A 26,790-nucleotide genomic window follows, 5' to 3' on the forward strand; every position below is an offset into this window, starting at 1 on the left:
GGAGCAAAATAAATCAACCTTCCTCCAATACCTGCTACTGGACTAAACTACCAAATACGTGACATATGTTCATAAGAGAAAACCATCCCCATAGTGATGTTATTGCCAAAACAATCAAGTCACTATTAAAGCAATCTTCAAAAGGGTAAACAGAAGTGATTAGGGCATTTTTATAAGTGATTTAAAACAATATAAATCAGGCTAGTTGAGTCGACGAGATAAATCAACTTCAGCTCAAATAGAATTTTAAAGGTACAGTATTTATGATCTTTAGATAAAGAGCAATGGAGAGGCCTCCCTGGTGCTGCAAGGGGTTGTGACTCAGCACTATGAAGCTATCCACAGCCACTGCAGCACGAGTTCAATCCCCAGCCAAGGAGGTAACCCACATGGTGTAGCAGATCTGTCTTGCCCGCTGCCCCCCTCACCAGTGTTTCTCAGTCAATCTGCCTGTTCTGTTCCCCACTCTGTCTCTGGTGAATCCTCTCACCCCCTGCACTTCTGACCTAGACCCCAGTTTTTATATGCATAAATAAGTAAATCTTTTTTTTTTTTTAAAGCAATGGATACCTTTTGTAGAGTCAAGTTGTATTATAAATGGACCTTTGTAGATACACCCACTATGCTTGGAATGCTTCAAATAGTTATTGGTTGCACAGCATTCTGGCAGGACCCAGGCAAAAGAATAAGGCAAGGGCTTCACAGTGCTTCATCAAAGAGAAGCAAGGCCCCATCTCTATGCAGGAGACCTGGGTTCTGGACCCACTTCCTGAAAGAAGTGACATCATTCTTTATAAAATGGCTTTATTTCAGCATTATGGGGCATATTTATAAACACGTGCATTAGAAAGGCAGGCCTCACACTCATGTTTGTCTGAAAGCAAGATGGTCTGTACTCACGCTCAGGGTTTGACCTCTGATGAGTCAAATTTGCATAATTATGAGTTGGGCTGTCATAAGCTTCTACTGTATTTTAAGAGATGTTGTGAGAAAGATGGCTATTTTTAAAACTCATTCTGTTGTTCTCGGGTGATTTGAATTCCAATTTCTAGTCCAATTGTGTCATGGCCTGAGGGGCAGTTCCCCTCAGAGATTTAAATCTCAGGAACAAAGAAAACCAGGCAGCTGGGCACTCATGAGTGGCTTTTTAAGTTGAGAATTTTGTCTGATTAAAATTAAATCTGTTAGAAGATAGGCAAATTAAAATACTATTTGTATTCAGCTTATATTGGAATGAAAGACAACTTAGGAATCAACCACTCAGCCAGACACCTGCACAGTTACACATTGGCCAGAGCAGGTCCGTGAGGCCAGAGTCTACTTGGCCCTGGTTTTAATCCAAGACAAACCCTCTCAGCCTCTGGCCTAAGTTTCTCAGTGGCAAGATGCAAAAAAGTCAACAACCTTTTGTGTTTTTATAGCCGTAAGGCCTCATCACTCCACCCCTTTTTCCATGTGTTCCATCAGCACAGCCCCAACACCTAACCCAGAGCTCTCCTAGTGGCTAGGGCAGTCCCCATGAAGCATTTGGGGTGCAGTGTCACCCTAGTGTGTGATTTAAAATAGTTCATCCCCTAGGACTTTAGACCAAAATACGTGACTTCTACTTTCTTTTAAAATAGTGTATTGACTAAGCTCATGCTGTTGATGTCAAAAAGCCAGGGATCAAATCCAAGCTCTGTCAGTTACTAGCAGTGTGACCTTGAGTAAGTTATTTAAGATCTGTGAGTCCCAATTTATTCCTTACAAAACAAAGGCAATCATAGCAATCTCAGGGGATTTTTGTCAGCATGAGAAAGAGATAATATACAGCCAGACTTAATGTAAAAGCTCTCTAGAGTAGTGGTTTTCATTATCAGCAGAATGTTTAAAGCATTCTCTTTTGGGCATTGAAGACATCTGCCTGCTTCAATACTAACTAGTTATCTGACCTTGAACAATTTATTAGGCTTTCCAAGTCTCAGTTTTATCATCTATAAAATGGGGTTGCTAGCCCCTCTCTTGAACAGTGTTGTAAAGATTAAATAAGATTGAGTAACAAACTATGCAGCAGTCAGACTCTGTGAATAACAAGACATGATTAGATCTACGTATGTCTAGAATGCAGGTGTTTATATTTGTTTGCTCAGGGCTTCCATAGCATAATGCCACAGACTAGGTGATTTAAACAACATAAAGTTGTTCTCTCTCAGTTTTGGGGGTTGGAAGTTCAACATCAAGGCATCAGCAGCAATGGTTTCTCCTGGGCCTCTCCCCATGGTTTGCAAACGGCTGACTTCTCGTGTGACTTTGCAAGACCTTTCCTCTGTGTGTTTATTCCTGGTCTCTCTCCTTCTTCTTCTAAGGAAACAAGGGGCATTGGGTCAGGGTCCCATCATTTTGAATTGCATAAATTACCGTCTTAAAGGTCCAATCTCCAAATATAGTCATATTGGGCATTGAAGCCCAATTGGGGGTTAGGCCTTCAATCTATAGATGTTAGGGGCACACAACTCAAGATCAGAAATCAGGCTGTAATAGATTAAGTAGTGAGCAGAATTAGGACATGGGCACAATAAATATAGCCAATAATTCTGAGACTTTTGATAACACAATAGCAAAGAGAGTTTGCCATTATATTAATCATTGTTATGTCTTTTAGTTTGGAGTAAGGCATAGTACAGAGAACATAAGCTTTAGCTTCAAAGACGTGGATATACCTCCTGTCTCTGTATTACCTCCTGTGTGACATCTGGCCACTTATTTGTCCACCCCTGTAAGACTTGGTGTCCACAAAGATGAAAAGTGAATAAATGCTCATTGTGTAATTATAGTGAGAATTAGAACTATTTCAGTACAGCATCTACCTTGTCTCCTGCCCTATAGTAGGGGCTTGATGCATCTCAGGCATGTATTAAAATCCCTCCAAATGCAAGCTCTTCCATAGCAGCTGAGTCACTCACATCATGAATTCCCGAGTCTTCCGTGCAATCATGCTGTGCTTTCTACAGTTCATCTCCAGGAATCAGAGTCTTGATTGGGTTAGGCGGTGTTGCTTTTTTCGCTTATCATAGGATGGTGATTGCTGATGATTTCAGGTATGTTTTTAGAGCCTGTCAGTCTCCTAGAAATAGAAGCAGCCCTTTGGCAGATAGGAGTCATTAAGGGGTAAGGTACCAGTAGCTGGGAAAATAAGAGTCCGCAGGCAGACACGTCAAGTGAGTGCTTTGAATATTGCCTGTGGCGATCATTCTATCATACACACTTATTCCAGTAACACTGACCCTCTGGCCCCAGGTCTTTGGTCTCAGTCTCAGCAACTGCAAGTCCAGGACAGCTGGAGGAAAAGACCAAGTTGGCAGTGCAATTCACACCACTGTGTGGTTACAAAGGCTGAGAAGTTAATGTGCTGTTTTGTTTCTTTCCAGAGGAAGGGCCACTGGGTCGAGAGGAGGTTATGTGACGATTGGAAGGCTGCTCAGAAAATATGATTAAAATTTCCTTTCCTTTTGCCTATGCTGTATTTCTCGGAACCATGCATAGAAAACACTGGGATGTGAGAGGAGACACGAGGTCGACCAGTAGTCCTCAAACCTTTGGTTTGAGCAATAATTTCCTATAGGGAAACTAGTATACAAGGGGCTCCAGAGGAATGGAAACTTTCACTATGAAATCATTTGTTTATTGATTCATTGACTGAAAAATTATTGAGCATCTATCAGTATCTGATGCCATGTGAGGGCCAATGAATAGGCTGATGTGTAAGACCTTGCTCCTGTTGTCACAAATGCACAGTAGAGAAGACAAGACAAAGCAGATTATCATGTTCTGTTTTACATGTTGCATGAGAGGGAGGGGGGCTGTGAGAATGCTGGCCATGGAGCCATCGGTTCTGTATGGTATAGCAGCATGGAGAGAAGAGGCAGTGATATTTGAATCGGAGGAGAAAAAAAATATTTCACCTCATGGAAAAGGGAAAGTAAGACATTTTGAGCTGAGGACATTGTTCAGAAGTTGCTGATATCAGCACACTTGAAAAATCAGAGCTTTACCATTTGTTGTTGTCTATTCACATCAGGTCTGTTCCTTGGCATTTGTTTTCTGCAGTGTCCACTACATAACTACAACACAGTGCAGTTCACTGCCTCAATTGCAACCCTTGCAGGTGCCATCTTTCTTCAGCATCTCTTGACCAGGACCCACTGAATGTGGTCAACATATTCCTTGCAATGAAGGAAGAAGAAATTTGAAGGAGCTCCATTTTGACTTTTTCAACCTATGAAACCAGTCTGGCATCGATCTGTTAAAGTCTAGCCACTTTTTTCCAGCTACTTTTAGCTCTTTCTACTTTCTTTAGGTGTATGCCCCCACTTCCTTTCTCATCATTTTTATCCTTTTCAGCTCAGAGTTTATTCTTGGCCTCCCCATCATATTATGTCCCTTTTATTTTTCTTAGCCATCCATCACTATTCTGTAGATTTTTCCATATTACTTTTCCAAAATAAATTATTATTATATGAAAAGTGCAAGACGGATGTTTCCCTTTATCCCCCTCTAACTTGCTTGGACAAACACAACCATTCCAATTATTTGCCTTATCACTATTCTTTGTCTTTTACAAATTCCCTCAGGCCCATGATTGGGACATGACAAAATTATCATTCCACTGACCTTCCTTTCCCTGCTAAGTGACTGCTCTGGCCCCTCATAGTACTCAGTGAGACATGGCAAGAAGTAGATTCAGATATTAATGAGAGGAAGCATTAATAAGTTTCAAAAACAATGTTTTTAGTCAAAATGCCCATATTTCCTGCTAAGGTAAGACAGGTTGAGTGGACAAGGAGCTCAGGGAACAGAGGTGATAGGAGAAGCTATTCTCCTGAGTCTCCCCTCTCTGAGGTAGAATCTGGAGCCAAGAGGAGGGAATAGAAATGAAGGAGGCCATGGCTTCAGGACTGGGCCTGGCCGTTTCTCTTGCCAATGAGTTCCTTAGCTGGGGGCCTCCCCAGTGGCACAGCTGTTGAGTGCTGGGTAGCGAAGCTGCCCGCAGCCTCTGCAGCACCGGTACGATCCCTGGCCACTGGGTGAGGGTCCCACATGGCGCACAGATCTCTCCTGCCACCCACTGCTCCCCTCAGCAGTGTACTTCGTCACTCTACCTGCTCTGCTCTTCACTCTGGCTCTGGTGAATTCTCTCACCCTCCCACGCTTCTGACTGTACCCAGTGCTTGTATAAATAAATAAATAAATAAATAAATAAATAAATAAATAAATAAATAAATAAATAAATCTTTAAAAAAAAAATTAGTTCCTTAGCTGAACTCTCAGCTGAAGAGTTCCTTAAGGGCCTCCCCTGGTGGCGCAGCGGTTGAGCGCTGGGCTGCGAAGCTGCCTGCAGCCTCTGCAGCACCGGTTCGATCCCCGGCCACTGGCAAGGATCCCACATGGCACAACAGACTTCTCCTGCTGTGCCCGCTGCTCCCCTCAGCAGTGTACTTCGGTCCTTCTGCCTGCTCTGCTCCCCACTCTGGCTCTGGTGAATTCTCTCACCCTCCCGTGCTTCTGACTGTACCCAGTGCTTGTGTGAATAAATAAATCTTTAAAAAAAAAAAAAAAAGAGTTCCTTAAGCCTCCATTAGGCCACACTGCAAAGAAGCTGAGGTTAAGTAAGGATACTGCACTTTGAGACCCTCCAGTACTCTGATCCTAATGTATCCAGATGCCTCCCAATTCATGTAGTTCAACATGACCCTAGAGCATCTGTGCAGATGTGACCCAAGCTTACTTGTACAGAGGAAAGTGTTCTATAGACAAATGTCTTGGTGTCAGCTTGGTTAAGCAAAGATAAATAGAATTCTTTGCTGCAGATCCTCTCAAAACTTATATACCAGTGTTTTGTTCCCAGACTATGCTAACAATTATGTCACTTTCCAAGCTTCTATGGACACAAAATTCTCATTCAGAGCTTCTTTGAAAAATTATGGTATAATTTGTAATACTGCTAGGTGCAGTATTTTAGAATTCATCTGTAGTGATGAACCCCCTTGGCTGCAAGTAAGGTCAAGCCATTACGTCCCCAAGACCCCTGCCTTGTTGGGGTGCACCTATGACAAACAAGCAATTGGTACTCATGCCAGCACCCGCTCTGAGTACCTTATTTGTAGCCAAGGGAAAATATTCGATAACACAGAGAGTCTTTGCAGAGTTCTTTCTCGTAGTTGGATGATACACAGGGTGATATCGATTGTCATGAAATGAAAATTCCTTTTTTATAACCACACTTGGTATGTGCACATTATTCCAGTTTTTAAGACTGAAATTGTTTTAAAAAACTATACAAATGCTAGATTTGTAGTAACTAGTGACCAGAATATGTGAAAAAAATATTATGTAGAATTGTCTTAGCTTAATACTATAAACTGGGAAATGTAAAGGCCATGACTACCAACCAGTGCAAGAAACCTTCCTCTGGAAAACTCACAGTCATCCAGTAACCATGTCTTTCTGTGTTGCTGTGTATGAATATTGGGGAGCAGTGGCTATTCTTTAAGCTGTATTTTTTGTGGTTTTTCTCTGCAGATAGCGTGGAAGATGAACTGGAGATGGCCACCGTCAGGCACCGGCCTGAGGCTCTTGAACTTCTGGAAGCCCAGAGCAAATTTACCAAGAAGGAGCTGCAGATACTTTACAGAGGATTTAAGAATGTAAGATCTTTCTTTTCAACTTTGCATCCACATAGTTCTCAGAGAAGCACTAATACTCTTCTCTGAGAACTCTACCAAATGTACATTTCACACTGATCTTGCCTAGGTGGGAATATGTTGATAACCTTTGGACTTTGATTCACTTTGGCTCAGCAATTTTCATACAATGTAGTGGCAGCTTTGACAAGGACAAGCACGGAGAAGGCTTGACTCAACTCAATCTTTAGTTGGGAAGCATTTTCTCTTTCAGTTATAATGACAGCATTTGAATGAGTTTCAGGTGAGGTGTTTTTTTTTCATTTTCAAACAGTATAGTCTATAGTGCTTGACTTGAATCTCAGTTATGAATTGGGCTCTATCAGGGAATTCCGGTCCTAGCATTACAGAAAAGTCTGTGAGTTTATAGTCCTTAAAAGAGCAAGCTGTCAATGCCTTATCACCACAGACATCTTTAAGTAGTTCCTGTATCTAGTTCTCCTCTCATCCTCACTCTTAAGTGAATCATCATGAAAAGGTGGGGTAACCCATGCATGCCAGAGAGTGTGGGAGAAAGGCCATGTGTGGTGGTCTGGGCAATTTGTCACACACACACTCTTCCTGAATACTTGGTATGGACTAAGCCAAATACTGTAGTTTATCCCAAGACAGAGAAGATATGCTTCTGTTCCCAAGGAGCTTATGGTCAGAATATAGAAAGGTTTGTAGTAATGAATGTATTCAAAAGCAATTCATCCTTAAAACTATCAAATGCTTCTTGCAAATGTACATACAACCCATTGTGCATTGTGCTCTGGTATACATGTAAATCTTAGGAGCTATATAAGTGCCCCTTGGGACATAGATTAAATTATTTTGATCCCTCAACACACTTACCCCCTTAGGCCCTCAACTCCATGGCCTAGAGTGTCCAAAAATGCTGCTAATTCTAGCACCTCCAAATATGATCACCTCAAAGAGGACCCATGTCTAACCTCATGGAGATCAGGTCAAAAGCTTTGTCTCTTCTGTTGTATCCACAGAGCATTTGTAATGCTAGCTGACTTTTCAGAATATATTTCTAGGAATCCAGTGTACATTTTTGCATGCTAACTTCTACCATCTCTTTAAATCCATGGGGTCTCTCTCTGTCTCATTTCTGTTCCTCTCCACTCTTCTTGATTGGGCTTTCTAAATCCCCCCCATTGCACCTCTGAAATGCAGCCCTCTGCTAACCCCCTGGGTGGGGTGAGTAGCTTGGGTGGAGAATAGGGAAAATATGAAAATGGGAACTCACCCCACACAGACTTGACTCTGATTAAAAGGAAACTGGATATAGAGTCTATCAAGATGACACATACAAATAAACATCCATCAAAGGAAAGGGAAATTGAAAATTAGGCTAAAGGATTATTAGCTATGTCTGTGCTGCAAGAATCTACAGGTTGCAGGGATTGCAAGCACTTCCAATGAAGCAGCGACACAGACCGCTGGCCACAGAAAACCACTGAGCAACCAGGATGGGGAAGGAGAGGAACTGAAAATGGAAAATCCCAGTCTTTACAGAAAATAAATGCTAAGGGAAAGCTAATCACAGACTGGAAACAAGTGCATTCCTGCTATCATCTAAACTACTTTGCTCTAATTCAGAGATCTTGTAATAAGCAACCTTTTTTCTCTCTGTAACATTGGATTGTTCCATCAGGAACAAAACGGTTGTTGAATATAAAAGAACTTAAGCCAACCTCTCAGCGTCCCTGTGTTCCTGGGCTGCTGGTACATTATTACTGTAGGTCTCTCCATTTGGGGGCCAACTACCTTTCATCCCATTTGTGGCAAATTGGAATCCTGATTACCGCCATCATTAACCTTGGGAGCCAGCATCTCTGCAGCATGTCTCCTACAAGTGGCACTTCACAGAAATTGCCCAGCTCCTGTCTGTATTCAGTGCTTTCTTTTATTTTTTTCCTCCTTGTCCTCTTTTCTTTCTTTCCTCCCATAAACCCACTTTTTCTAACCTCTTTCCTTTTCCAACCCTCGGATATCTTCTCTATTTCTTCATTCCTCACCTTTCTTTTTTTTAGCCTCCTTTGTCTCTTCTCTTGTCCATTCTTGCCTCTTACTTTCAAGTCTTCCTCTCCTCCCTTTTTATTATTTTCTCTGTCATTCTCTCCCCTTCATCCTTACCTGGCTGCATAAGATAAATCCCCGTCAGACCTGAGTGTGCCCAGAGTGGCCATGGCCTTTTTATTTTGAGTTTAGATCCCATAGTTAATTGTGCAACCCAAATAGATGTGCCCAAATGTGTAGCAAGAGAGGCAGGACAGCAGGACAGCCACTCTCAGGGTTTACCAGGCCATCAACCAACTGAGCATCAGAAAAAGCAAACCAACTACCAACTAAGCAAGCCTCCAGTTTCCTGAATAGCAGCTATCTCAAACCTGGAAGAGCCAAAAATCATTCTGCAGGAACCAATTGGCATATTCATTTTTAAGAAAACATTTAAAACTTTCCATATTCTGATTCAAAGGGTCAACTACTCATCAACACCTTCAAACAGTTGTACTTATATGAAATTGGCTCAACATGGTAATGCACCCCTACAGCTACACATGACCAGAGTCTCCCAGTCATACCAGAGTACTAATGTAGTGCCCTGGGGGGTGGGAGAGAGAGGAGATACTGAGAGAGAATTTCTCAGCCACTCACCCTGTCATCTCCACTGACTCACCTCCATGTGTTTATTTCTCTTACCACACACTGAATTGAGTCTCCAAAAGTAGGCAGCCGATAGAACTGGAGAATATGATGTAGTATAGTGTTTGTCAACACTTGGTGTGCCTCAGGATCACCTGTTAAAGCACATATCTCAGGGTCACAGCCTGAAACATTATGATTTAATTGGTACCAAATTGGGATGGAAAGTTCATAAAAGTTCCCAAGTGATGTTGCTGGTCTGGGAGTGATACTTTGAGACCTTCTGGTCTAGTGCATACATTGGCAGCTCTGGTGCCATCACTCTGGTGTTCATAGCTTCGGTGATGAAGCACATCCCTCTGAGTGAATCACCTATGTGCACTTGACTCTACACGCTGGGATAATGATACCCACAGCAAACAGATTTGTTTTTGTTCCCCAACCACCATCCCTTACATCTCCTTGTCCCTTTCCCACCCCCCATGCCTCTTAAACCCAGACCCCTGAGGATGTTTATTAATATCCACTAGTTTTTTTAAGTGTTCTACATTATCAAATTATCTGCTCCATAAATACCTGGTATTTGTTATCATTTTGATTTACTTTGTTACACAAAATTCTTTCAAATTTCTCCCATTGTTGGTGAATGTGGCAGCATTCATTCATTCTCATGGTTATATAATGCTCCATGGTGTGGATATACCACATCTTCATGATCCAATCTTCAGTGGATGGGCATTTAGCCTGCTTCTATGTCCGAGCTGTTATAAATAATGCTATTATGAATATTGGTGAGCATGTAGAGTCTTTTTTGTAGATGGTTTCATATTCTGTGGATGTATGCCCAAGAATGAGCTTGCTGGCTCATACAGTATTTCCATATTTTGTTTTGTAAGGCAACTCCAGATTGTTTCCATAATGCTTACACAAGTTTACATTCCCACCAACAGTGTAAGCAGGTTCCTTTTCACTGCATCCACTCCAATACTTGTTGGGAGTCTTTTCAAATTGTGCCATTTTTGCTGGTGTGAGGTAGTTTTTCATTGTAGTTATAATCTTCATTTCTGTTATTAGAAGCGACAACATTTTTCATGTCTTTTGACCTTCTGGATATCCTTTTTGGTGAATTGTCTGTTCATCTCTGTTGCCCCTTTATTAATTGAGTTATTTGTTCTTTTATTGCTGAGCCACATTTTTTTTGCTGTATCTTGGATATAAATCCCTTATCATTTATATATTGTGTGGATATTTTCTCCCATTCCATAGGTGTCTGTTTAATAATGCTGTATTTTCTTTTGCTGTATAAAAGCTTTTTAACATGAGTCAACAGCATATTTATATTTTCTTTTCCTTTTTTAAGTAAGATTAGAAAAAAAAAAAAACATGAAGTTCAACAAGAAGAAATTTTTAGGTTGTGACCTCCCAAAGAGTCAAGCTCAGTTTTGTGTCCCAACAACTGGGAGTGTCTCAGTTGGCCAACATGCCTCCCACACAGTGTTCTTGATATTGAGCTACATAATTATGGATTAGAAAGGATGCAGGAATGATACAAGGTAGTCTCTGCACATCAGTAGCCTAAACTCAGCTACAAAGTACAGTCCTATGGGGGATTTTAAAAACAACAAATAGTTGGGTACCATGCTTGGCACTGTTAATGTAATTGCTCTAGAAGAAATTTGAGCATGAGGATTTGTAAAGTTCTCCATGAACATATACTAAAAGAACCGTTAGAATTGAGAACCATTGAGCTGGGTGTCTAAGATCTAATGGTAAGGTGCCATTATCACAGGAAGAACTGTCCTAATTGTGATGAACCCTATAATGTCAGACACCAATGGTTATGTCATCTAATAGGAAGTTTATGATATTCTTGGTGGGTGGTATGTGTGTACTGGAAAGGGAGTGGGCAGTAATGAGCCTTATTGCTGATAATTCTTATTCAGTTAAATCTGGGGTGATGCTCAAAAATCCTTTTTTCAAACTCCTCACTTTAACAGATCACTGACAAGCCACATTTTACAACCACTCACGTGGGAGGTCACTCAAGCATCTATATACCTGCTTCATGAACTTGTTTTGCTATTATCTTTCAAAATTGAAGATAACTTCAGTTCTAGATTATCATGAACTTACTGGGCATTAAGTTTTTATATAGCTATGCCTCTTTGTCATTTTTCGCTCTTTAATTAATAATTTATAGCATATTCTTCCAGTTTTTAATACACAGGATGAGAGATAGTTGCAAGTAGTTAGACCTGTATGTTTTGGACATCTTTTCTGTCCCAAGCCTTTCCTTGCTTCCTTTATTCATTAATTTCAATAATATTAGATCAAAGCATCCATTTTATTCAAATATATGTCTAAGGAGTCACTTGAATACTTGTTCATGTCCTTTGTACTAAAATGTGGAGTATTAATATCCTTTTTACCTAAAAATGAAAGTTTTTTTGTTAGTTTTCTAGTGTGTGTAACAAATTACCACATATTAAATGACTTATTTTTTTAGTATTTATGCATGCAAGAGCTAGGGTGCAGGCCAGAGATGGAGGGGGTGGTGACAAGATTCACCAGAGACAGAGTCGGGAGTAGAACAGGCAGATCTACTGAAATACACTGCTGAGGGGAGCAGCGGTGAGACAGGTGAGGTCTGCTGTGCCATGTGAGTTACCCCCCTGGCTGGGGATCGAACTCGTGCTGCAGCGGCTGTGGCCAGCTTCATAGTTAAGCGTCTTAACCTCTTGCGCCACCAGGGAGGCCCTTAAATTACTTTAAAAGCATGCATTCATTATTTGAGAGTCAGGGATCCAGAAATGACTTGGCTGGGTCCTCTCACAAGGTTACAGTTAAGGTGTTGGTTGGCTACCTTTGAGCTGGATTTAGAGTGCTTGCCCAGGCTCGCACAGCTGTTGGCGGGCTCCATGTCTTAGTGGCTATATTTCTGAGCTGCTTACTCTTTCACTGACTGCACTCCTGGAGTCACTCACCTCCTTCAGGCTGCCTGTGGTCCCTGCCAAGGTCCTGTCACAGGCTCGTTCATAACATGACAGCTCACTTCTTCAAAGTCCTCAGGGGCCAACCTCTCTAATCTGCTAAAATAGAGTCTTATAATAATGCAACATGATCAAGGACATTGCATTCACCCCACCACCTTATCCCAGTGCTCAAGGAAAGATTAAAGAGTGTGACTTATGGGGAGTCACCACAAGGTGTCCATCACTGTGGTGTCTGCAAGGAAATAGCAGCCCCTGGGGAGTGCAGCAGCTGCATTTGGTCTGAAGTCTCACCTCAGGCAGAGCTTCTCCCCACCCTCAGTGTTGTACCTGCAATCCAGACATCTCCTTCATGGCTTTTATCAATAATGGTACCAAACTTTATTCTTGATTTCTTCAAGAGGTTTGATGTGAACAAATTTCTTCCAGCGAGAGATGGGAGTTTTCAATGAATCTTTTCCACCCATTCCAAGCATGTGAGAATTGCTGCTAATACCTTTAAAAATAGATGAAGAGAACTCAGGATGAAATTATAGGGATCTAAATTTTTGACAAAGTACTTTCACATAAAAAGCACTAAATCTCAGTTATTATGGGGAGGCAGAGTGGGGGAGAGGGCCCATGCATGGGAAAGAGTAGGGTATGGCGGTTAGGGGAGAGACGGAAGCTGCTAATTGCACAAGGCAATTGCTGTTTTGTCATGAGCCCTCAGAGTTATTCTTGGACCTTTCACAGAACTGATTGTGTGACCTACAGTAAATCACTTCATGCCTGGCAGCTTCTGTCTCCCTTTCAGCAAATTAGGGATTAAGATCTTCCCTTCCAATCATGAAGGGGAGTGGGTAATAATTGGTTTTGTTCTGCTCTTGAGAGACTAAGATAAAAGATCTTCCTTAAGTGCAAAGTATTATTCACATACTTTAGAATCAAGCTATAAGAACAGACTCAAAGTGTTATTTCCTATGCCCTAGCAGAGTTTTCTGTCAGACTTCGAGAAATAGGGCTTTTGAGAAGATTGTCTACAGGTCTGAGCAGATAACATGACTGCCTTTCTTACTTCCAAGGACTGGCCTGGTACAGAACTTTCCACACTTCTACTTCACTCTTGTCCCAAAGAGACTTTTCTTTGATGCACCAGACCCACACCTTCCCACACCACTATAAACCACTGTTCCTCTCTCCCCTATACACCCCCCCAAAAAAAAAGGGAAAAATAAATAAAAGTGAACCAAGTACTCATACTTCTGTTTAATCTATGGACTTTCTAAAAACCATGTTCTGAACCTGGTCCACCTTGACATCCTCCATTCCTAATTCAGTGTAACTGGCCATTGTATCACTTGGTACCTGATTTTGGTGTGAAAGTCCTAGACCTTGATCACAGAAAAAAAGTCATCCTGCATCATCCACATAATGCTTAACTTTTAAAATTGCTTTTACTTTCATTAAGTGAAATATGTATGCAAGATAGTAAACTTATCTTTGTCTTCTAAACCTGATTTTTCTCAGGTCATCTAGAAATCCAGATGTCTTTCTATACTCCTCCCTCAGAAACGTCTGCATCTAGATAATCTCCAGTGTCTGTCAATTTTCTAGTCTTTGCAGCGCTCACATCTACCCCTTCCTTTCACTTTCCACTGCCCCTGCTTCTTAATGCAACTTCCATCTTTCCTCTGGATTACCACATTGGCCTCCCAGACTTCTGGTCTCCAATCTTGTCCTATGATCCATTATCTGCAGTGCAGCTGGAGAAACCTTTTCAAAAAACAACTAGCCTTGTTATTAATTCCTATATAAAACCAGTTTACTTACTTTCTTTTTTTTAAAGATTTATTTATTTATTCATACAAGAACTGGGGTATAAACCAGAGGTGTAGGTTGTGAAAGGATTCACCAGAGAGGGTGGGGAGCAGAACAGGCAGATATGCTGAAATACGCTGCTAAGGGGAGAAGAGGGTGAGACAGGAGAGGTCTGCTGCACCATGTGGGTCAGTTCCTTGGCCAGCTGGGGATCTAATGCATGCTGCAGTGGCTGGCGATAGCTTGATAGTGCTGCCTTTAACCACTGAGCCACCAGGGAGGCCCCCAGTTACTAACTTCTCATTGCCAATAGTAGACAGACCCAAGAGGCCTATACACTCATCCAACAGTTGAGTACCTACTATCTACAGATTCTGAGTTAGATGCCCTATGAACTGTAGTGACCCAAGTACCCCCAAACAACTAGCCCCTGCTTATTTTTCTAGTTTTACTTCTATGTCCTACTCATTCTGCTTTAGCCATAAAGTACTGTTTGCAGCTCATATCATTCCTTTTGAGCAATTTTCGCCTAATTTTCCTCCTTTAGGGAATGCTATTTCCCTCAGCTCTCTTACTTTCATCTGGCAAAGTCTTAGACCTGTACCACACCTCAGCTTGAACTTTATCTCAGCGTAACTACTCCTCATCATTCATTCTCAGTGTTGACTCGGGGCCCCCCACTGCATGAGGTATTTAGGATATGCTGGTTAAAATGATGAGTGACTTCCCTTGGAGCTTGCATTCCAGTCAGGGCTGGAGTCGGAGTTGGGGCTGATGAAAGGGAAGAGCAAGACAATAAGCAATTAAATGAAGAAGTATCTAGTGGTAGTGAGAACTAAGATAAATTGTGTTACACAGAGGCAAAAGAGAGTTTCTTTTGATGGGGTGATTTGGGAAGAGTTCCCTGGGGAGATGGTTCAACTGAGTCTAGAATGTCAGGAAGGACAGAGTCATATGAAGATAAGGAAAGGACTTTGCAGGCAGCAAGAACAACCATAAAAGAGTGAGACAAGACTGTGTGGAACCTAAAATATTTATTAGTTTTATAATTTCTAAAGATATTGAGAAATTGTTTTTTTTTTTTTTTAAGAAGCCATGTATAATGCAGAGTAATGATTTTTAGAAGATGGAGCTGGAAGATTATGCTAGTATAATGGAGTGTAAGGGACCAAGTGAATCAGGGAAACCCTCAAGAAAGCTATTTCGAGAGACTGAGGAAGGAAGTTTGGCTTAGACAGGAGGGTGACAGTAGAAGCGAGAGATGCTAGGCTATGCTCTGTGATGGAGATCAAATTGACTGGTTTAGATTGAAGAGGTGAGGGGAAATTGAGGGCTGAGAGCAAACTTGCAAATTTCAGGGTTGAGAGATTTACATGCAGAAAAGTATTACCTAAGACCTCCTAGAGTAGATTTGGAGACCCTCCCAACAAGCCCCATGTCATTGCACTGATTTAGCATTTTCCTCTGTTTCCTCCTATTCTGTAACTCCCTGAACCTCCTTTACCTGAGCAGTCTGAGAAATTCAGAGGAGGCCTTATATGTCACAGATGGTCAATAAATGTTTATGAATAAGTGGCCCAGGTAAAAAAAAAAAAAAATTGAAGAGAGGGTCATCACAGATAAAATTTTTTATCTTTCCTTGCCTTCCTTTTAGTTCCTCCACAACTACCTGGTAAGGATGAAAAGCTATTAATTTTTTTTACTGGAACAAAAGGTCTAAGTAAAAGAACTACACACAATAGATTGGCACATTCATTGAGTTTACCAAATACTCCTCAAAAATGTTACAGGCAATTTCATATGATAGTGTAGAATTTCTTTTGGTTCTCTAGTAAGAATATCCATTGTTGGTCTGCCTGGTGGTGGAGGCAGTTGAGTGCAGTGCTGTGAAGCTGTCCATAGCCTCTGCAGCACAGGTTCAATACTGGCCAGCTGGGAAGATACTCACATGGCGCAGCAGACCTCCTTTGTCTTGCCCGCTGCTCCCCTCAGCAGTGTATTTCAGTAGATCGGCCTCTTCTGTTCCCTGCTCTGTCTCTGGTGAATGCTCTCACCCTCCCGCACATCTGACTTATACCCCGGCTCTTATATGCATGAATAAATAAATCTTTAAAAAAAAAAAAAAGAATATCCATTGTTTTCAACTATTGAATCACCCATGTCCTGTAATGCTCATGAAATACTCTATCAAATGGGCAATAAGATTTCTGTGGCCAAAGAACCCATTTCACCTTAGTAATACATTTCAAAGATTGAAAGAAAAAGATTGTGTGGTGACATATATCATGTTCTCATATGAATTGTGCAGAATAAGTTCACTACTATAACACACACAGAGACAAATATGCACACAGTATTGCAGTGGCTCAACACAACAAAAATTTGCTCTTTCATCTCTACTCCACTGGCTCATTGAAAATGCTCCCCCCACTTAGTGCTTATCTATAGGTTATGGCTTCAGTATCCCCTACTGGGTTAACTGTCTCTTGCCTACAATCAAGACAAGAGAGAAAGCAAAGAAGGCTGTGTGGGCATGTTGGGCTGTTCTGGAGTGAAGGTTTTCACTTTGCCTACATTCCACAGGTCAACTCTTGTTCTGACTTCAAGAAAATCTAAGAAATACAGTCTTCCTATATACTTAGGAAGAAAATGGAATACTATTCCCTTAAAATTAGAGAATGCTATTGAGAAAACTTACGTCAGAGTTCCCCAAGATCCCCCACTCCCACCCCCAACCAGATTGAATGATTGTCTACAGGACTCAGCAGATAGGTTCACAAGGATGATCTAAAAAGTAAAAGAATACCACGTAAAATCAGCATGTGGTAAGATACATCGGGCATTGCTTAGAGGAAAGCAAGTGCAAACTTCCAAGAGTTCTTTCCTACTGGAGTTGCACTGAATGTGTTTCATTTCCCTAGCAATGAGTTATGTTATCACATGTGAAATGTGAAATAACAAAAAAGGTCACTAGGCACTCAGCACCCAAGACTTTTATTGAGGCTGGTCATGTAGGCACCCTGTCTAGAATGTACCAAGATTCCAGGCCCCCAGAGCAAAGCTTGAAATGTATGTTGTGTTGTTTGCTTAAACAATGTGGGTTCAGTGAGTCATTCCAACCTGGGAATGGTGGGAACACTCCCCTGCTCCTAGTTCCCATATACACCAGTCAGGGACTGAATTGTATCCTCTGTTGAAAGCTTAATCCCCAGTTAACTGTATTTGGAGAAAGAACCTTTCAAAAAGTTAATTAAGGTTAAATGGAGATCACAAGAATGAGGTCCCATTCCAAAGCAACTGTTGTCTTTATAAATCAAGTTATAGTACTGGCATGAATCATGCAATACTTTATTAAAAGAGGAGGGATGCATGGATGTTTAGAAAAGAACACAGAGTGAAGCCAGCCATCTGAAAACAAGAGATACTGCAGGAGAAATCAACCTTGAGGACACCTTGACCTTGGACTTCCAGTCTGCAAACTCTGAGAAAATAAACTTTAGTGACCCCAACAGATTGACAGGTCAAGGGCCAACCTTGCAAGTGGGCCTTTTGATGGACAGCACTATTAATCCTGCAACGGTTCTCTTCTCCACAGACGTACTCATAGTTTGAGGCAAAAATGACAGTGTAATTAGGTACCAGTTCCGGTTACCTTTGGACAAGACATTTGACCTCTCTGGCCTTAACTTATCTTCAAAATTGGAGAAATAGCTTTTCAGAGATATTTTGCAAAGAGAATGAATGTGAAGCACCAAAAAACAGAAACTGTCTCTTGATAATCCTCAAAATCTAGATTGTTATTATTCTGTTATCATTATCCTCACTGGCACCACAGTCATGCTGTCCCTCTGAATTGAATTGGATGACAGTCTGGAAGCTCTTTCTTTGCCCCACATCCTTGCTAAAGGACGATTTGGAAGCAGCGTACTTTATTTAGATCTTTGTTTTTCCTGTTCTTTCTGTCCTCTACTCTGTCATAGTTTCTCATAATGACTCCCTCACAGGCATTCAGTGGAAATCAAAAGCAATAGCATTATTTGCAATGTTTTAAACATGCAGTGCAACCTTGAGATGTCATTACTTTTTCCAGAACAACTTATATAAAAGCACCTCTTACATAAAGCAAAAATTCATTAGAAACATTTTCGAAATCTTCAAGATTTTTCTTATCTATTTATCTGAATTAAGTCAGATCAAATTTTATGTTTCTCTTATGCTGAGGTCGGCTGGTCCAGGCTAAAGGAGGCATTTCTGCTCCATCAAAACATTTGTAGATCCAGGGTCTTTCCAACACAGTGCCCTGCTGTTCCTGGATTAGGCTACTTACTGTTCGCATGTGTATTATGTAAACTAGCCACTTTCATGTTCATCCCCTGCTCATGTTCAGGTGAACAAGCTTTAATTAAAGATAATACAAAAATTACATATATCACTAGCATACTGTTTGTCATTAGTTACATGAACCACGCAGCTTGAAAAGAAGCTAGGTAGGGTAGCCTCTACGTGGATGGCAATGTAAGCCTACAGAAGGAGGAACTACATTTGGGGAACAACTAATTCTTTGCAAAAGTCAACAGAATCTCCTTCTACCAAATTTCCCAGCGAAAATAGCCCATGTTAGTTCAGCTAATCCTCCTAAGGCAAGTTTTTGTCATCTGAATACAATGTGTCAACTGATACTTCAAACATATATTATTTGAAAATAATAAGTCCCTCTCTTCTCAATGCTTCCTACTTCTCTGAGCACTCTACACCAGAATTGAATACATAACAAGTTCAAAAGAAGCTTCAGCCAAGGATGTTTACTAGTATAAATTGTTCTTCGAACCTGATCTTCACAGCACAGAACGCAAGCTCAGGGAGGTGGGGAGACTGCTGTGTGGATCAACTCTAACAGCATTACTCCACCTCCTTCTTTCTGGAAGGGCTAATTGGTTCACAAAAATGTATCACTAGGAGTCCAATAAGTAATTTTTCAAACTCAGTACATGTTCCTTAAAGAACATGTTCCAAAGCTTGGATGCTTTGTGGCCAAAACTGAAAACAAACACAGAGCACCCATTCATCACTGTGAGCTATTGGCAAAGATACTACCCCATAAAATCAGATCATTTTCTGTTTTTTCCCATTCCCATTTCAATGTGTTCATTGATATAAGCCTAACTAGCAATTATTCTAGTGGTTCTGGCAGACTTTCAAATCTTCATTAAGATAAAATAATTTGCCAAAATTTTGGAAGTCATTTCAATGCTACATTTGAGTAGATTTATTAAACTATAAATCCTCTTAAATATGAGTTGATTAATTCAACTTGAGAGAAATACAAAAAAAAGGTGTCAAAGGAAAATGAGAAGGGATCAGTAGTTTCTTTATCTGTGCACATTCTAATGAGTTATGTTTAAGAAGATTGAGTCAAAACTTCTCATTTCAAGCTCCTCCTTCTGGTTAATCCTTTCTATAAATATATGGAGTACTGATGATTTATTTAATACTTATGACATGCTAAGGATTTATTAGTATTAGGTACATATTAATCAATGAGCAAAAAAAAAAATTTTGCTCAACTCATGGGCATTCTTGATTAGTGCACGAAGTCCTAATAAAAAAGGAAAAATAAATATAAATCTTGGAACATTTAATGATGAAGAAGGCTAGTAATCTGTGAGGGAGATCCATGTGGGCCCATAAAGTGAAATAACTTCTATTCAGTGCACTTCAGATGTAATTCTCATAATACTCAACAGCCCAGTGGAAATCAGTTTATTAAATAAAGAAGCTAAAAATCCCTTCTTTCTCAAATTTTTGAAAGAGAAAAAACAAAAGAGAATATGAATAAATGGGACTACATCAAACTAAAAATTTCTGCACAGCAAAATAAACTATCATTAAAACAAAGTCACCTTGGGCCTCCCCGGTGGCGCAGCGGTTGAGCGCTGGGTTGCGAAGCTGCCCGCGGCCTCTGCGGTGCTGGTTCGATCCCCGGCTGCTCCCTGGCCACTGGAGGAGGGTCCCACATGGCGCGCAGACCTCTCCTGCCGCCCGCTGCTCCCCTCAGCAGTGTACTTTGGTCCTTCTGCCTGCTCTGCTCCCCGCTCTGGCTCTGGTGAATTCTCTCACCCTCCCGCACCTCTGACTGTACCCAGTGCTTGTATAAACAAACAAACAAACAAATAAATAAATCTTTAAAAAAAATGGTTAGCAAATTTAAAAAAAAAAAAAAAAAAAAAAAAACAAAGTCACCTTACTGATGACAGAAAATATCTGTATGTCATACATCTGACACAGTACCGATATTCAAGGTCTTGTACAACTTGACAAAAAGAAAAATAATGCATTCAAAAAATGGGCAGAAGATCTAAATCGATACTTCTTCAAAGAAGAGTTACAGATGGGGTCTCCCCTGGTGATGCAGCTGTTGAGTGCTGGGCTGCGAAGCTGCCCACAGCCTCTGCAGCGCCAGTTCAATCCCTGGCCACTGGTGAGGGTCCCACATGGCGCAACAGACCTCTCCTGCCGTGCCCACTGCTCCCCTTAGCAGTGTATTTTGTCAGTCTGTCCTGTTTCCCACTCTGGCTCTAGTGAATTATCTCATCCTCTCGCACTTCTGACTGTACCCAGTCCTTGTATAAATAAATAAATAAATCTTATAAAAAAAAAAAAGAAGAAGAATTACAGATGGCAACAGACACACACAAAAATGCTCATTAATCAGTTATCTTCAGGGAATGCAAATGAGTGCCACAATTAGATACCATCTCATACCTATGAGAATGCCCCATATCAAAAAGATCAGAAACAACAAGTATTGGCAAGGGTGTGGGAAGAAAATGAACCCTTCTACACTGTTGGTGGTAATGTAGACTGGACCAGCCCCTATGAAAAACAGAAAGGAGATGTCTCAAAATATTACAAATAGATCTGCCATATGATTCAGCCATTCCACTCCTAGGTATCTACCCAAAGAATGCAAAAGCACTAATTCAAAGGTATTTATGCAGTCCTATATTCATTTGCAAATGCCAAGTTATGAAATAAGTGCCCAAGGACAAAATGACTGAGTTAAGAAGATATGGAATATTTACACCATGGAATACTACTCAGCTATGAAAAAGATGAGTTCTTGACATTTAAGACAACATGGATGAAACCACAGGCAATAGTACTAAATAAGTGAGAAGGAGAAGACAGACATCACATGGTTTCACTTCTATATAGAACATAAAGAAACAAAGAGTCTGTCAAAACCAAACAAAAAACAAACCCTAGAAATCTGACTATAAAACTGAGGCTACCAGAAAGGGAAGGAAAGGGGGAGAAAATAAAGGGGGATAGAAAGAGAAATAAAGGGGGAGAGCACAGAGATTTGCTGGTGGATGTGATGTGGTAGCATACACATGAGGTGAGATTCTGTGTTTCTGAATCATATACAGTGTTGTAAACTAATGTTATCTTAATTTTAGAAATATGTTACCAAAAAAAGAAGCTAAGGCAAAAGTAATGAAGGAAATAACACAACCAGGAAGCAGCAAGACTGGGATTTGAACAAAGCTACTCTGGCTCCAGAGCCCATGCTCTTAACCATTGAGGATGACTGGAAAGATAATTGAGGAGGATCCAGGCTCAGGACTAGGGGAATTCTGGGATTTCGAAGATCAATGCAGGAGGAGGAGACAGAAAAAGCCATTGCAAGGGAACACAGAAATATGGGAAGAAATACAGCATCATATAAGCCCATAGAGAGTAGTCCTGCAGGAAACAGCAAATTTGTTGAGTGAGGTTAAACAGACAAGCAGGACTAGGACAAAGAGGTGTCTGTGCATCAGCTAGGGTTTTGGATGATGAGCAACAGCAAACCTAGCCAGCTAACAAGAAAAAAGGAAGTCCTCGGAGGGATCTAGGGCAGTTCACAGAAATGAATGAAATCATGAGCATCCAGACTTTGTAAAAGAGAAGCTCCTGGGAGGTCAAAGTAATCTGTTAGGAGTACACTAACCACATCTGGGTTCTCCATCCTGCATTCTCTGTGTTGCAGTCCTGCTGAGCTCCTTCCAGTCTCCTAAGCCCAGTTCTTTCCAGAGAAGTAACTAAATCCTGACATCTGCAGGTGAAAATCTGGAGGCAGGAGCTATGCTCTGGCTGGGAGAGTCAGGAGTGGAGTAAAACCACCTTTCAACTGCTTTCTCTCCTGTCCCAGCATGTTCCTCCCAGCTGCTGCCCTGACTCTTTCATCCGGGCCTTAACTACAGTCTTGTCAGGAGGTCCTATTTGAAATATATATATCATTGAAAAAGATCACTGTGGAAAAAAGCTTCTGGCTTTTTCTGCTCTTAGAACTTTCTCCCCTGTGATTTCCCTGGACACATGTTCCCTATTATATAGTATCACTTCCCTTCTCATACTTCTAATATTATCTTTCACTTTTCATATAAAAAATCCTCCTTTATTTCATTTTATTAATTTTACATCTTTTTATTTAACTCACATTGCATTAAAATATATAATTTTAAAGTGTGCATCACTGAGAATCAGCAGATGCAGATACTACATTAATTTGGTGCTCAATGTCCAATATCATCTAAAATCACCTCCCATGATCACATGGGAGTACCCTCTACTCCTAAAAATACTGTCACAGCAACCATTTTGTTCCTTTCTTACGATAATCATCATCTGTAATACTGGACTTGTATCAATCTCTGAAAGGAGAAATTAACGAGAGTGGGACAGAGATGTCTGCCTCGGCCACATGTAGTCCATTACCAGTATTTTTCTTGGTACCTAGTTGGGTCTTAATAGATACTTGTTGCCTGAGAAAATGAACATGCTCAGGAGCCTCACACAGCTCCTTCCTTAACCTTCAGCAGACTGAGGTCTCTCTGGCCAGGACTCCAGGGACTAGCCTCAGCCTCAGGAACTTCCTCTTGCCTAATTCTTCCTTAAAACTGGCTGCCATGTTAAGGTATCTTGGGTCTCCATCTTGTTTCTTTATCTTGGATTTGGTGCCAACCTTCCAGGTAAACTTTCTGTGGTAATCCAGACCATGTACCCCCACACAGGTTATCTCCCAGGTTTTCTTGGACCCCATGACCTGCAGTCTGCACAGGACTGGCCCCCATTCCTGCACCATACTCCTAGCTAAGGCTACTTCTCTGGCTGTATGTGCCTGCAATAAGGTTTGGAATAAGCAGATACAAAGATTGAAGTGACAATGTGTCTGTCTTCAAGTGCTTTGCAAACTAATTATAAAATAAACATTTCTAATGGAATTACTGAAGTAAAAATGAGCCCAGACTCTAAAATCTGTCTGCAAAGCTCTAAGATGTTTTCAAAACACCATTTTGAGGCATGTTGGCTTCATTGTGAGTGGAGTAAGTGGCTAGTGATTTCAAGAAAAGCATTCATATTGAGCCCACCAGACCAAATTATATATATATATATATATATATATATATAGTGATTGCACATATATATATGCAAAAAATGATCCATTTATGTGGTACAAATACCATGTTAAAGAAATGGATTGAAATATATGAGAGTTAACATATGTTAGAAAACTTCAGGAGAGAAAAGTCAACACTGAAGAACTAGCAGGGGGTAAATATGACCCATAAAGATGTGGAAATGACCCTGAAATATCATAAAGAGAAAAGAGAGACGCTGCTTCCAAGTGAGAGATGTTGTTAATATGTTAAAACAGCTTGTGAAAAGTGTGTGCTATCCATTAAAGTGCTTTCTCTACATTAGGCCATGTAGTATCAAAGCCACAGCAGGAGAAATAGTAACATGTCAGGGAAGAGAACACAAGGGCAGGACATTTGTAAGACTGACCCAGAATCACAAACTTTTTGGTGGCAGAATAAGGACTCAGTATTGACTTCTTGTCTAGTTCCATTTTGTCATAGCAACCTCTGCTTACCACACAGAAAACTTCCAGCAATGTAATCTACAAATAATAAAGTGCCTTTAAAACCAGCAAGGGGAAAAAAAAAACCCAGCAAGGGATTTCAAAGGACCATTTCACTAAAGAAGATAAATTTGCTCCACAGATTAACTCATTGTCCACGTGAACCAATCCCTTCCTTCTCTAGTTTAACTCTTCTGGGTTAAGAAAGAGAAATGTTGGGATAAAGCAGAAATATCACCTGTCAAATCCTTCTGGTGATGGACATTGTTTTTTGAATTTAGATGAGTCAACAAGGAAAGAAGCAAAACCATTTGTTTTTAATGTTATTTTTAAAGCTGCTATAGGTGGGCAAATATACAATCTAATTTCTAGTTTCATTTTTAATATATTAGCTATTGATCTTCAAAGATTCTGAAGAAAAAGCTGGAGGTGTCATATAATATGACCAGTAAATACAAATTGTAGCTTCTATGACATTGAGGAAAGGTAAAAGATTGATGTTCCAAGGTGTAAGCCAGGAGAGGTACCTGTTATTGGGGATCACACTTAGTCCTTAGCCATGTATTCAGCAGTGTTTTGAATTGCTTTTCGCTAAGTGGGCATCGACAATTTCTCCTCATTTTTCCCCAGATTTTCTCAGTATAGTCCCTGGTTTTATTCCATTGTAGGCAGTGATCTAGTGATTTATTCCTTCTGGTTTTCTAAATCATCATGCCCCTTTTTGTCCATTAGAGATGATTAAAAATATTTGTCAAAATATCCAGACAAGGGCCTCCCCAGTGGCGCAGCAGCTGAGCACTGGGTTGCAAAGCTGTCGGCAGTTTTTAAAGCGCTGGTTTGATCCCCGGCCACCGGGCGAGGGTCCCACATGGCACGCAGACCTCTCCTGCCACCCGCTGCTCCCCTCAGCAGTGTACTTCGTCAGTCTGCCTGTTCTGCTCCCCGCTCTGGTGAATTCTCTCACCCTCCCGCGCTTCTGACTGTACCCAGTGCTTGTATAAATAAATAAATGATTTTTTTTAATTCAAAAAAAAGAAAGAAATCATTACAAAAAAATAATATATATATATATATATATATATATATATATATATCCAGACAAAGGAAAAACAAAACAAAAACATTCCAAACAGTTATGTCTTACAACCAAAGAATGCAATTAGCAAGTTAAAAAAACATGAAATAGAGTGACTTAAGTTATCAATTAAAATGCAACCACTTGTTTATGAAGACACTGATGAACAGATACTCAAAAGGTAAGGACAGGTAAAACCTGGCTATGAGAGGTGGACAGTTCAAATCCAAAGTGCATCTTCTAACTAGATATGTGGTCCAATACAGCGCTTTTCATAAAAAAATAAAAATTTAAAAACTAAACATAATTTGAAATAAATTCCAAGACAGGATATGATTAGCTGCTCGGTGGTTTATTGGTACAGTTTATGGTCTGTGGTTATTTTAGGCCACTGAGTCCCCAGGTATCACCCATGGTTCTTGGGGTTGGGATGGTGTTTTATCCAGTTTGGGATCTCTAGGGTGCTAATTACCATGGAATAGGAATGTTTCCTTCATAGCTCACAAAAAAATGCCTATAACCACAATGTGAATTTATAGGGGAGAGGCCTGGGAATTCATATTACAATAATACAAAATACAATTCAAATGGCAGCAAAATGGGAAAGGTAATGAAACTTGTGACAAAGAAGACTGGCTCTCAGAGTGGGAGGGGTTCCGTCCAAGAGCTCCTGGAACCTGTTCATGTGCCACTTGTCAGGGCAAGAGTCCCAGGTAGCTGTCACCAAACCTCAGAGAAGGCTCAGGACTGCAGGCGTAGTGTCTATAAGCATGGTAAATTGTCCCTCTTTGCAGAGCCGTATGATTAGGCCCACCTCTCCCAACCAGGTTTCTGCCTGTCCTTCCCTTTTGTGTATCTGTTCATCAGTGTCTTCATAAACAAGTGGTTGCATTTTAATGGATAACTTAAGTCACTTTGTCTCAATTGCCCACCTTTCCGTGAGTCAGTGTCATTACTACTTCAATACATACGACATCTCAATCAGGATCATTGCAATCTCTACATATGACAGGTGGGCAATAATGTTTTCCTTGGAACTAATAGAAGATTACATCTTAATGCATCATACACAGCTGAGCAATTTACTGCTTGTCAGAGACAGAATCAAGACACCATGTAATATGCATGATGAAGCGAATGCTAATAATGCCTTCTTGGATTGTCCTGGAAGTCTACATAAAACCCCATATTAGTTTTCTAATGGAAGGCAAGCCTATTTCTGAACACACTTTGTATAATCACTAATAAATGCTACTGATTTATTGGATAGATTACATTTATTGAACACAGAATAGGATCACACAGTTAATTACCACTTTTTCCAAATTAGAGTTTTATGTGACTAGAATATTCTTGAGCTGATCAGAATGCGCTCTGCTAGAACACGATAAACTTGATGTTGAAATGACCTCATCTCCAGCGGCACCTGACGCTGCTCTCTGTCTAGATTACTGGTTTGGGGGATTGAGGTGGGGTGTGATTCAGTTCAAAGTTGAAGATTGAGAACCACCTAATCCTGTATTTCAGTTCCAGCTCTGACTAGCCAGCATCACCTCCTCTTCCTTACTTCCTTACTTGTAAATGGGCACAATATTATCTGACTCCTTTGTTAGTGCATTTAGAAATGAATTGACTGTCTGAAAGACTGAAGGAAGGACACAT

General features: G+C 40.6%; 1 protein-coding gene across 6 annotated transcripts in view; it reads left to right on the plus strand.

The window, feature by feature from the left end:
• The window catches only part of KCNIP4 (potassium voltage-gated channel interacting protein 4), a gene marked incomplete at both ends in the record, with an annotated part of 891,330 nt that overhangs the window by 810,744 nt on the left and 53,796 nt on the right, over positions 1-26,790 (plus strand). For 4 of the 6 annotated variants that reach the window (XM_084233322.1, XM_084233321.1, XM_084233320.1 and 1 more), the window contains one exon: positions 6,559-6,683. In XM_084233322.1, coding sequence (XP_084089448.1) covers positions 6,559-6,683 — 125 coding nt within the window. The remainder of the gene's footprint in view (positions 1-6,558; positions 6,684-26,790) is intronic. The other 2 variants (XM_084233318.1, XM_084233317.1) reach the window with 1 other exon arrangement.

The sequence above is a fragment of the Talpa europaea genome, assembly GCF_964194135.1.
Source record: "Talpa europaea genome assembly, chromosome: 5".
Classification (NCBI taxonomy): domain Eukaryota; kingdom Metazoa; phylum Chordata; class Mammalia; order Eulipotyphla; family Talpidae; genus Talpa; species Talpa europaea.